General features: G+C 29.4%; 1 protein-coding gene across 1 annotated transcript in view; it reads right to left on the bottom strand.

The window, feature by feature from the left end:
- Positions 1–13,987, bottom strand: part of pic (DNA damage-binding protein pic) — an 86,656-nt gene that overhangs the window by 1,760 nt on the left and 70,909 nt on the right. The window contains exons 18-20 of the mRNA XM_075366914.1: positions 13,138–13,247; positions 8,535–8,704; positions 7,399–7,625 (exon numbers count right to left, since the gene is read on the bottom strand). Coding sequence (XP_075223029.1) covers positions 7,399–7,625; positions 8,535–8,704; positions 13,138–13,247 — 507 coding nt within the window. The remainder of the gene's footprint in view (positions 1–7,398; positions 7,626–8,534; positions 8,705–13,137; positions 13,248–13,987) is intronic.

Raw genomic sequence — 13,987 nt, 5'->3', positions numbered from 1 at the left:
AACAGATACAAGCATTCTTATTTTTTCTCATGCTGTTCTGAGACAGTAATGATGTTGAAAAACCACCATGATAACAAATTCCACACTATCATCAGCAGCTATCATTTTTCGCTTCCACTACATTCAATCACAAATGAATGTCAATGATCCTTTTAGAGCAAAAAAGAACTTCATTTGGGATAATTAAGTTGCAAGAAATCTGTAGCCTCCAAGAAGAAGAAAATAGAAATGGAAAGAGCAAGAATTAAATTGGAACTGGGATAGTTCAGTAATGAAGTTGAGGCTTTAGAATCCAAATGTTACAGCTTTGAAAAACCTAACATAACCATCACCTTTAAATGGATGTTATTTTCAGAACTGAAAAGATGCTTGAAGTATTCAAGTAAAGTCAGGTTAACTATTTATCCCGATTCATGTACCCCAATGTGAACATATTGAAATTTTAAATATTAAAGCAAATTTTTAATGTTAAAGGTAATTATTTTTATTTTGTGGTAGAGGATTTGTGGAATTATTTCTCCAATTGCTTAAGATTTTATACTGCCAGTTTGTGAAATTTTGAGTTAGTTGTTTATTGATGAAAATAAATTTTCTATGTTAATACAACAACAATATGGCATAGTTTTCTGGTATTATGTAGTAATAATCTTTTTTTAATGATTATACTTAAAAAAATCAATCCCTTAAGGTTTTTAAAAACAATGATTAAGCTTTTAGTCTTGAAGAATTGTGGTACATTGATCTGATTAGCTTTGATTTTACATTGTTTAGATTTATAAATTTCCAACGGATCTGGCTGAATATGCTTTATACAGAAAAGTAATATGAAGAAAATTGGTTTGAAAACATGGATTGACTGCCATGAGCTATGTGCCAAACCTACTAAATAAATAAGTAGGCTATGTTTTATAGTAAGAAAATACAGAAAATATAATTGAAAAATCCTGGTGCACTTGATGTTATTTATCACACTCTAGATAAAACCTAGGGTAAGTGCTAATGTGTATCCTAAAAAATGTTTCTGATGACTTGTAACACCTTAATATATATATATATATATATATTAAAAAAGGAGAAATTAATGTTATTCTGCTGTGAAATTTTCAACAAGCATTTTTCTCTAGATTCTTTTCTTCAACATATATTGACAATTATCAAATTGTGATTATTATAAGCACAATTAAAAGTTAATATTGGTAAGATAAAATCAAAACACTAGTTAATACTCCATCTAAGCTAAAAAAGCTATGAAATAAATGACGGACCATTACTCATTTCAGTTTCTTACTATTAAAAAGTGTGTACAGTTTCAATGGGTATAGAACAAGTCCTGATGTTACATTATTACCTTTTATGAATCCAGCTAGATGTAATTTTTACATCAATTAGTGGCATTTATGTCAATTATTATGCTACAATTTTTGCATGCACATTCATGATAATAAAAAGGTTAAATATTTATAATGAGTGGCTCTTACATTTTTAAAGCTGTTATTTGCAAAGACAGAAGCAAAAACTGACATTACATCAGTAAATAAAAATAAAACGCTTATTTTTCAGTGGATTTATTTACTGCGAGTGAATTTTTTGATGAAATCAATGAACAATACTTAAATTTCTGGAGACTCAATTTTCTTGTATGAAAAACATTTTGCTCCAATTGAAAAAAAGAAAACAAGAGAGAAGTGAAATCCCTATAGATTTAATAAAAATGGCAGAGTAATATCTATAGTAATTATTTCTTGATTACACTGATAAACATCAATTTTCTTTCCTAACATGTGATACACGATTTTAATCTGTTTTTTGATACTGAAAATTAATATGAACTCAGAATCTTTCTATCACCCACCATTTTCGAAAAATTTTTAAATTTTAGTTAAAGAATTTTTTTCATCTTTCAACGTATAGTTAGCATTTAAGCTCATATACTATATCTTGTTAGCTCATTTTTTATTGTTTAACTTCATCATTTGTAAGCTGTAAATAAAGAATTAAATCATATCATCGTGATATGACATCATATATTATGATATCATATCTAATATTGAAGAGTGAGCGTTCATGGACAAGATTAATCATGTATGTGCAGGTCGAAACATGTAGCTGAAAGCACAGCTATATTGTTTGTATTAGGCACTGGATTTAGGCATGAATTAATTTTGTTGTCTTATTGCTGTCTTAAGTTTGTTTGCATTGTCATAATGCCTCAAAATTGTGTAAATGATGTGGATGCCTTTTGTTATGTACGTGGTGAGTTTACCGTAAAATAAAATAGAAAATACATTATACCTTTAATTAAAAAAGTATATCATTTGTACTTTCAGTGTAAAACTGGTGATCAGGATAAAATGTGGGCTCCTCATATAGAATGCACTAATTGTTCTGTATATTTAAGAGGATGACTGAAAGGTACACAGAAGGGCTTTGCCATTTGGTGTACCTGTGGTTTGGTGTGAATGAAAGGTTCAAGTAACAGATTGTTACTTTTGTTACAAGTGTCTGGAATTTCTAAAAAAATCTAAACATACTGTAAAATATCCTTCATTGCAATCGGCAATCAGGCCTGTACCTCACAGTGAAATTATTCCAATTCCCGAGCCACCTGTGAATATATGTTTTTAAAGCAGCAATGAAGAATCAGACAGTATTGAAGACAATGATGATTTTGATTTTGACTTATATTCCAATAAGCCACATCTTATAACACAAAGAGAATTAAATGACTTGGTTAGGGATTTAAGTTTATCAAAAAATCATGCTGAACTGTTAGGATGAAGACTGCAAGGTTGCAATTTAATTAAAAAAAATACAAAAATTTTGGGCTTTCGAAGTCGACAAAAAGAACTTTCTCAGTACTTTATTGATGAAAATAATTTGGTTTATTGTACCAATACTGATCGCTTATGTTGGACTTAGAACAAGTTTATAAACTTGAGGACTGGTGCCTTTTCACAGATTTGTCAAAGTATAGTTTAAAAGTGGTTCTACTACACAACGGTAACAAATATCTTTTGATACCAATTGCTTATGGTGTTAATTTGAAAGAGTTATATGTGATCAGACGTTCTTGAAAAAATAGATTATAAAAAACATAGCTGGAACATATGAGTTGATTTGAACATATGTACATATGTTTTCTTTGCGAATGGGACAGCTGAGCTAGGGATAAACATTATGTTACCAAAGAGTGGAAGAAACAAGACAACTTAACCTCCAAATGGGGAAAATATTATTCATGAGTCCTTAGTTGAACCAAAAAAATACTTTTACCCCTTCTCCATATCAAGCTAGCACTAATGAAAAGTTTTGTAAAAGCAATGAAGGTCAGTTCATCAGGCAAAAATTTCCGAATGTAAGTGAAGGAATATTTGTTGGTCCTCAAATAAGAGAGTTGGTCAAAGATGATGAATTTAACTCGATGTTAAATAATGTAGAAAGTGCAGCTTTAGCATCATTTAGATATGTTTGCAAAAATTTTCTCAGCAAACAAAAATCCAACAATTATCATGATATTGTTAATCAACTTCTTACTTCTACAGAGTTATGGGATGTAATATGACTTTGAAAATACATTTCTTCCACTTACATTTGGATTTTTTCCCAAACCTCAGAAACCTAAGTGACAAACATGTGAATGTTTCCATCAAGACATTTCAGTAATGAAAAGCCACTAAAAGGGAAATGGGATATTAACATGCTAGCAGATTACTGTTGAACATTAATTTGGGATGTGCCTGAGGCTATTTATAAAAGAAAAGCATAGCGAAATCATCCTAACACAGGTAACGCCATGCAAAATTATAAATTTTTACAGATTTTAACTACATTTTCCTTTAATTTTTTTTGAAGCGTTATTAATTTAAAAGTAAGGGTGATAGAAAAATTGTGTTTAGATATCTGGAATGTACGCAAAAAACCAATTCAAGAAATTGTATAACACTTAGAGAAACATTAAAAATTTTTTTTTTGTCTATCAGTGTTATTGTGATGTGACGAAACTGGGTAATCTTTTGCAACAAGTAAAATAATTACAAAGACATTTTTGTTAAGATATTATTTCATAATTTTTGAATTTGTTAATTCAACCTGCATTTATGATTATATGAGTTGAAGCATTAAAAATGCTACTCAATGTAATATAATGCTGGAAAAATTACCTTAAAAGGAATATAATTGTGGATATAAAACTAGTTCATATTCCTTGTCTTTACAAATCCATAATTCCTAAGATCTTTTTCAAGTTAATCTTTTATATATTGTTACTTCGACAGACAAAAACAATACTTGGCATTATGTTAAAATATTAGGAATATTCATAAATCTAAATGAATAAGACATTTTATCACTTCAATAATTATACTGATTTTTGTTTGGGTAGAAGACTGCTTTTATATTTTATTTGATTCCATCCATCACGTAGTTTAACAACATTAAAAAATAAAAAAAGGCCAATCATGTAATTTTATTACTCCTAATTCACATTTATTTTATGATTACAATTTTATATATAGATTGATAAGTTAAATAAATTTGTCTATGTAATATTCCTTCATTAAAAAGAAAAAAATATAACTAGTATGATGTCATTGAAAAGCACTAGGTTTTTATTTTCACTGTCTTTTTTAACATTTTTCTTGGAGAAGGCAATAAAAAAATATTTTCTCACTTAGTAATGTTTTACTATGGTAATTTTAAAAGAACCAGAAAATGATGTGTAATTGTATGTGTAAATTTATTACTTATGGGCAATATTTACTATAAAAGAAGACTCTTTGTGTTATGAGATGTTAATAATTTTACCTCCAAAATTAACATGATATAAAATAAAATGCCATATGACATATGAACTAAAAGAAAATACTAATTTTCAAAAATTAATATTTTAAATGTATTAAAAAACATCAAATTTTTTAAGTAGGACATCAACAAAATAGAAATTATACCACCATGGGTGTAATCTATCAAATCAGAAAAATATATAAAAAATGAATGGAACAATGTAAAATTTAAAAACAAGAATACAAAATTAGTAATCATGTTCACCGTTATATAGGCACATATACATAATAAATAAGTGTAAAAATATAAACATATCAAATTAACACAAACATATATAGACATTAGTGTATAAAGTGTTCCCACAAAAATTAACTGCAGACTAACAAACTCTACTAGATTTTAGGCATTTAAGAGCTTAATTTCAGTTATATCACCTGCCGGCCTCTGTGGCGCGAGTGGTAGTGTCTCGGCCTTTCACCCGGAGGTCCTGGGTTTGAATCCCAATCAGGCATGGCATTTTTCACACATGCTATAAAGCATTCATCTCATCCTCTGCGGAAAGAAATGCTTAACTATGGAGCCGGAGGGTAAAAAAAAAAAATCATCTACATTTTTGCCAATCCTACCTGCTAATTTAAATCTATGACAAAAAGTTGTATAACATATATAATCAAGAGAATGTGACAAACCATTTTACAGCAGTTACCAAAGCATCAGTTGGAACACAAGAAGACATGAACAATCCATGTTTTAAGCTGGTGTGCCCCAAGTGCAAATGATGGAGAATTCCAAGGCAGAACTAAATCATTACTGGGAATTTAGATAGTGTTATAATTGTGTTGTAAGGACAGATACATCTGGTAAAAACTCTGTATAAAGATTTTTTATCTTTAATGTAATGCAAATGTACAACCGTGTAAAACTCTTCAACGGTTTACAAATTTATAAAATTAACAAAAACGCTGTCTTAATAAGATTATAAAATATAAGTAGTTTTAAAAGAATAATATGTCCTAAAAATTAATTTTTTTTTGTTATGTAAACAATTACAAGAGCTATATCATACTACATTTTTATCATATACAACAAATTACAGTAGTAACACAAATTAGAATTAAAATAAACGTAGGAAGAGAACTGTATCTTTCTTCTACATACAAGTTAGAAATCATAAAATGTTATCAAAATACGCTCCATTCTATAGAATTTCAAAAAGTTTTCGTAAATATTACACACCAGTTTGTATAATCTATCAATCGCTTCTTCACCTGCACTGCACAGTAATTCTACAGGTATTCCGTCTATTAAGATTTGAATGGCCTTTCTGCCATTCAAATCTTTTAATGTTTTTGTAAATTCAGATCTCAGTATTGTTTCTCTCCTTTCATTCTCTTCAACACCATTTTTTAATTCATTTCCTTCATACAACTCTTCAATATATTCCACTCACCTATCGACTTTGCCTTTCGTATTATAAATCTGTGTACCATCTTTGTTTAACACATTATTAGATTTTAATTTATGTACGCCAAAATCTTATTTATATGAGTTCAAAATTATAATTTCTACTTCCCTGGCATCATAGCTTTAGAGCTATTTCTGCAAGGAAAGTACGGTAATCTATAAAAAAAAAAAAAAGGTGGGATAAGGGTTTTTTGTTTCTCATTTCATGACTCAGACCCTAAAAAATAAAAAAATGAGGCAAATGTTTATATTTATATATACAGCACACGTGTATATATATATATATATATACACACACGTGTGCTGGCTTAATAACTTTTGACTGGATAAACTGAATTTGATGAAATTTGACCCAGACTCACATAAATGAGGCAATTTGTCAGTAAAAGTTTGGGGTCAATACCTTCTGGGGGTGGGATAGACAGTTTCTTTGGGGTCAATTTTCTCAAAATTTTACAAACGTAACCTCACTTTTTTTTAGCTCAGTACATGCTTATCTTACCATTTTTAATAACATTTCTCCCAAAATATCCCTCTTCCTCCAAAATTGAGAAAAATAGTTTTTTTTATTTATTACATATTTTTTAACTGATTTTTTTTTGTCTTTCTAGGCATAATAGTAGTGTAAATGACAAAACAATAATTTAGTGGCAAAATAAGGGAGTAAGGGAGCCCAGGAATAAAGTTTAAAATTATCAATTTTTTAGTTTATTTAAATTTAAAAAAATAATATTACAATAAAATTTCATCATAATTCATCCCATCCCTAAAACAGAAATCTTAGGTAACTTCATTGGTTGTACATTTTTCAGTGGAATTTCTTTTTTTAATTTTCTTCCATTTAACACAGTAAACAAGGAGAAATCAAAAAAGTTTCTTGGGAGGTGATTTTGGAGACGGGGCAGCAAAAAATAAGTCAATCTTTTACACTTTTCTCCCATTATTTTCCCACTATACAATAAGTAAATAATGTCAAGAAGGTATAACAACTTTGTTGTCAGTTTTATTACAGCATTTAAAAAAAGAATTGATCATAACCTCCTAATCTGCTAAACTAGATTTTTGAGTTCTAATGATTACATTTTATTTTATAGAAAACAACTTTCCTGTCCCAATGTACTCAATTAGTGATAGGAATTTAAAAAAAAATACCTGTAAACCAGCAGATACTTCTTTCATATCTTTGTGAGAGAGATCAAGAAAACTTTCAATCAAATCTCCATCAATAAAACCTTCTCCTGGTTCAGTCTTAACATCTGTGTTGAATGAGCGCCAGAAACCATGATCAATTTTACCAACAGATTTTATAATTTGCCTTAACTTATCTTGTAAATCACGAAGGAAGTCATACAACTCGGCAGATATCTGAGTAACAAGGCCTGAAAAAATTTATACAAAAAATTAAAAACTAACTTTTACAGCAAGCAATAAACTAAGTAGATACGTTTAGTGATACAGGTTTTTAAAAAGAAATATGTATTTTGTTTCATAAACAAAAACAATGATCATGAATCTATTATGACCTATAACTACACCAGACGGAGATTTATTTGACTGTAAATTCTTTATGTTAACATTTTGCAAATTGCTAAAACTTTCATTTTTTTAAAACTGATTATTTCTTTCATCCTTTGTAAACTTGAATGTAACAAAAAAAAAAAGTCAAAGAACTGAAAATCATCACTTTTACTGAATGGTTATAAATTATGTAATATTTTTCTAGATAAATTTTTGTCAACATTATATTTTTACTGTTCAGCAGCAGTTTACATAAATGGTCAAACTTTTACGGTATAAAATAGAAAATATTTTGATTATTATGATTAAGATAAGAATTATTGTTATAGTTGTAATAGTATAAAGGCAAACGTACCATCTGTACAATTTACCATAACAAATTGTATAGATCTTTGTAACAAAATTTGAATTAATTATTCCTATTTGACTGTAAATTCTTTATGTTAACATTTTGCAAATTGCTAAAACTTTCATTTTTTTAAAACTGATTATTTCTTTCATCCTTTGTAAACTTGAATGTAAAAAAAAAAAGCTGTGAAATACTTACTAAAAAAGAAGAACCTCAGAATTCTACTTTAATGAGTATTTGCTAATAGCATTATATAAGTAATAAACTAAGTAAGACTCTTTAATGATTATAACAAAATGTTAAACTTAAGATATATTTTTATATTATTCTTTGTTTTTTCTTTTAAACTGTCTAATACTTTTCTATTTTACATAGCCCTCATCAATATAAAAAAGATAAGTATGTAACTGAAAGTACAAACCAATTGCTCCATAAACTGTTCCATAGAGAACACAACCATATGTAGGAGTTGACGTTTCTCCAACATGGTGCATAACAAGTGAACCGTGTCTGAATACATTTACCATATCACCCAAATGGAATTGACCAACTTCCTGCATTTGTTGTCTTTCTTCATCTGTTGTTGCAGCACTGTTAAAAAAAGTATTAAGTAAAAAATGTAATAACAAAAAGATTCTACTTTATCTAAACACAGAAACTGCCAAAATACTCTAGAAATTAATTTTTAAAAGTGCAAGAGTTTTGCGAACTAATCAAATTTATGATAAAATTTGCCAAGGAATTGGTTTTCAAAGGAATATGATATCACTGTTTACAAACAAATTAAATGGTACAGATATTGAAAAATATGAATGAAGAGACATTTAAAAATGTTGTAGCAGTGAACACATTTAGGAAATAGGTAACAAAAAAAGTCCTCCTAATTACTAAATTTAAATACAAATAAAAAAATATTCAAAGTATGTCTGTAATGACACACATTTAATCAAAAATTTTTCAAGAAAAAAAGCAAGTGTTTTTACTTAAGTATGAATAACCACAAGAACAGAAATATAAAATCACACTAATCAGCAAAATTAAAGAATAAAACTAGAATTGAGGCAAAGAAACTACAACTGGTATCTGTGTTCAATTATGTAGTTAGGAACAATCAGTAAGCTAACCCCACCAAATCTCATAAACATGCACGTAAACCAGTATACTGCAGTAAATAGAAACTCATGTACGAGGTCTGTAAATAAACTAATAAGACTGGTTCAGAAAAGCTTTATATTTATAATCCAATTATACATGGATCCTATCACTTTCGAATTACTTGGGAAACCACACAATGCTTCAAATGGTTTTCCCACTTTTCATAGCAGTGTTGGAACTCAGAAACCTTAATATCCTTCAGATGGTTGGTTACATTTTTTAAAAAAGTTTTCTACTGTTCCAAAATGGTGTCCTTTGAGGTGTTTCTTTTAAAGTCAGGAACAAAAAAAGGCGCAGGGACTCAAGTCAGGTAAATAAGGTGGTTGAGGAACTGCAGAAATGTTCTTCTCTGCCAAAAACTCATTAATTGAGAGTGCAGTGTGACAAGGTACATTGTCACGATGCAGCATCCAGTTGTTTTTGATACTGGTATCACGCGGGAAACTCTTTTCTGCAGTCTTTCATGAATTTCTCAGTAAACATATTGATTTACAGTCTGTCGTGCAGGCAAAAACTTCTTATGGATAATGCCATTACTATCAAAGAAACAAATTAGCATGGTTTTGATTTGCTCATTATTGCTTTTTTGGGATGTTGTGAGTTTGAAGTGTGGCACTCCTTTCTCTGGTGTTCTGTTTCTGGGTCGAACTCAAATACCCAAGATTCATCAACAGTGATAACATTTTTTTAGAAAATCAGAATCAGTTTCACATTGCCCTAGAAGATCGCAGCGGCACACTTCCACGCTGTTTTTCTGTTCTAAAGTAAGGTCTTTTGGGACCAATTTTGCACAAATTTTTTTCATGTCCAACTTGTTTGTCAAATTAAGTGGACTGTGGTGCAGTTCAAATTAAATTGCTCTGCAATCATTCTGACAGTTAATCACCGTATCAGATTGTACTGTATCAAACAGATACAGTACAAGAAAATCTTTTCATCAGAAAATCTTTCTGATTTTCTCAATATTGTCGTCACTTTTTGACATTAACAGTCTTCCAGAGTGAGATCGTCCGCAACTGATTGTCGGCCATCTGAAAATACTTTAAGCTACCTAAAAACATGGGCTCATGACAGTGTCATCTCCATATGCTCTTTTCAATTTTGAAAAAGTTTCAGTAGCATTCTCACAGAGTTTAACACAAAACTTGATTTCACAACGTTGCTCATAATTAGTATCACTCATTTTATACACAACAAAAACTCATTTCATGAAGTTTGTTTACATATCACGTGACAATAGATTAAAAAAATTAATATCTTATCAGCTGTTCATAAAACCATATGTTTACTAGTAACTTTATAGTGTTGCCTCATCTACAAGGGAAAAAGGGTTTTCCCTTTTACCCATTTTCATTTTTACCATATTCCCATTCCCTTTCTCCTATTTTCCCCTTTTCCTTCCCCCTCTTTTCACCTTTCTTCCATTTTCCCTTCTTTTACCTTTTTCGATTTTTCCTTTTATCCCTTTCCCCCCCGTGTAAATCGGTCCAGTAGTTTTTTAGTTTATAGCAGATACACATATTGGAAACAATGAAATGGAATTGTAAAATATTTAGTAGCACGTTTTTACCTGTCATAGGTGTGACATCTTAGGTATATAAAAAACATGCGTATTCAAATGCAATCGGTGAAGAACTTTCAGAGATTTAAGATTTTGAACAAACATTTACACACACACACACACACACACGCGCTTGTTATGTGCATCTGCTTGACATTTGTTCTAGCTTACTGTATAGCATCCTTTCTACTCCAATGCTCATCATCTATTGGCTTGAAAATTTAGTATGCAATACAAATTTGTTACAACTTTTAAAGCTAAATACTTTAAATAAATTGTTTTCATCACATTAAAATTTATGAGACAAATGTCATTAAAGCAAGAAACAGATTATAAGATTTATAATGCAAAGTAAATTATTTTATGAAACTATACCACAGAAAATTGTATAAAAATATTATTATAATATTCAAGTACAAGGGATAGCTAAAATCTAACACACTGTCAGTCACTCTCTGTAATGAAAAGCGATAGACAAATAAAACAAATATTTACAAAAGTACATCTTATTTGCTTAAAAATCCTACATTTATTTTTCTACGCAATTACCATTTACAGTTTTACATTTCTCTCAAAGGTGAATCAGTTTTCTCATTCCTTCAATGAAGAATGTTGGTAGCTTTTAATTGATGCATTAATTCACTGTGTTCTTCAGTTCATCATCCTTGGTGAAATTAACACCCTTAGTCACCAAATCTGGGAGTATTGAAAAGATTCAAAATTTCAACTTCACAAGAGCCTCAGCCATTTATGTAACCAAGAATTATCGTGTTGTAGAATTATAGGCTCCATGAACCTTTGAAGACAGGACAACTTACGGTATAATATTTCTATGTACCACACAAAATTTATAGTCTAACCAGCTTCCAGCAAATGGTTATATTTTCATTTTGGTGAACCATAGTGCCGTATACCATGCTTTGGTGTTTTTCTTCTGGATCATAATGATGTAGCAAGTCTCATCTCCTGTCAAAAATATTGAAAAGGATCACCTCCCTATTCCCAATAGCTTTTCAGAAGCTGTTCACAACATTCCTTTCATTTTATGTTTGCTGTTTACTGTATGTTTGCATGTCATCCACCACAAACAAATTTTACAGTAGTTCAGTTGAGTAATAATGTGTCCAATTCATTCTTTTGCCTATTTGGGTGGTACAGAGTTGTTGTATAATGTAATTTTCACTTTGAATTAATTCATCCACCTTCCTCCTTTTGGTGCTTCTTATCAGTCAAAAAACTGTTCAATTACTGGAAGGTTCATCCGCAATATTTTCTTCAGCAGCTTCTGTTATACTATGTTTTTTCTCAACTACTTTCAGTATGTTGATCAACAGTTTCATCACCATAAATGGCTTTAAGATAATGAATATCACTAGCACTCAATTTTTCCACAATAGAAATTCAATCATTGGACCTTGTTTTAGAGGCACTGACAGAGCAGGTATACTTGACTCCATAACCATGACTGACAGAAAATGAGAGGACATGGGTCAATAAGTTTTGAAATGTTAGCTGTATGGGAATTTAACTTCAAATGTTCTGTGCAACATTTTGTTCTAGCATTACAATCTAATGTGCATAACAATTCAGCCACTCCTTGTAAAAAGAAAAAATTATGCATAATTTGAGAGTTAAATAAAAACATACATCATAGAATAAATTCTGACATTCTTTTACTATAAAGCATATCTCATACACTAATGATATTTTAATCTAATGGTCCCAGAATGCCTGTTACCTCTCTGAGTACTTCCAGAATATTATTTAGTAATGATAATGTGCTAATGATCAAAGTTATCCTTATTGAATTGATTTTATATATTGTCAGTTAAACAGTGCGGAGCAGTTCCATGAGACTCTGATTGCTAATGATTACAAAAATCAATTCTTAAATAAAAATATGAAAAGTGTTTTAATTTTTAATTTCTTTGTATTCAGAAACAAACAAAAAAACTTCCAAGAAAATCTCATTTAATATGAGCAAATTGTTTTTCTGGTACATTTAAGAAAAAGAAATGGAAAAGTAATCATTTAATAAATATTTTCTGTACTATCAATGCAAAAAATTAATAAAGTATCAACAATGAACTCCATGAATAGTTTAAAAGATAAAATATTACAGAAGGATAGTGTTTAAAAAACTCTGAATATCTAACAATTAATTAATATACTTAATCAGCCAAAGGATCAATGTATCATATAATTGATATTTTAAAACTGCTAATGGTGTGTTTGTTACAAATTTAAAAAAGTTTTCCAAGTATATAACAGAAATATGAATATCTAAAATATTAATCCTTTAACTAACCTATCTTTTTGGCAGACAAATAAATTATGAGAATTTTCTGCTCCCAAAAATGTATCATCATCTAATATTTCAACAGCTGTCATCCAGTTAGGATTGTAATCTCTTGCCATCTAAAAAAAAAAATACAAAGAAATATAATTCTATGTGAATAAAATAGAAATAATAAAAAAACAACTCAAAGTTCTTCTACAATATAAACAATAAACTTTATCTACAAGGCAAAAAATGAAATCAAAGCACATTCTGTCAAGCTTAAACTTTTATTTGATCATTTTCCTACTACATGAAAGTTCTTTTACATTTCAATATAAGACATTTTTTCTACATATAACTCTATGCCTAAGCATATTTATGTTGAGCTATTGTTTTTTGTAAATCATTTATATACTAGAGCTCAACGAAAGAGATGTGATGAACAAAATGTATAACAATTTATTTTTAAATAATATTCTTAATAATGTTTTGTATCTTACTGAATTCATCCTGTAGAATTTGTTGTAGGATAAAAACAATATGACTCATATTAAAATGGGATCCCTATAGAAAAAATGGAATCAACCAAGTAACCAACATCATTACTTGATTTATTTTCAATCGAAAATACACTGGACTCTGACCGGTCCACAGATTTCCAAATAGGATTATAACTTACTTTGAAATCTCTTTCGGTGGATCGGTCAAGAATAGTTGAAGTCCTGTGTGTTTTAGATTAAAAATAAATCAAGTAACGATGTTGGTTACTTGGCTGATTCCATTTTTTCTACAGGGATCCCATTTTAATATGAGACATATTGTTTATTCTAAAACAAATTCTACAGGATGAATTCAGTAAGACACAAAACATTATTAA

Source organism: Lycorma delicatula, chromosome 5, assembly GCF_047948215.1.
Source record: "Lycorma delicatula isolate Av1 chromosome 5, ASM4794821v1, whole genome shotgun sequence".
NCBI lineage: Eukaryota > Metazoa > Arthropoda > Insecta > Hemiptera > Fulgoridae > Lycorma > Lycorma delicatula.
This window is presented reverse-complemented; position numbering and strand designations above follow the sequence as displayed.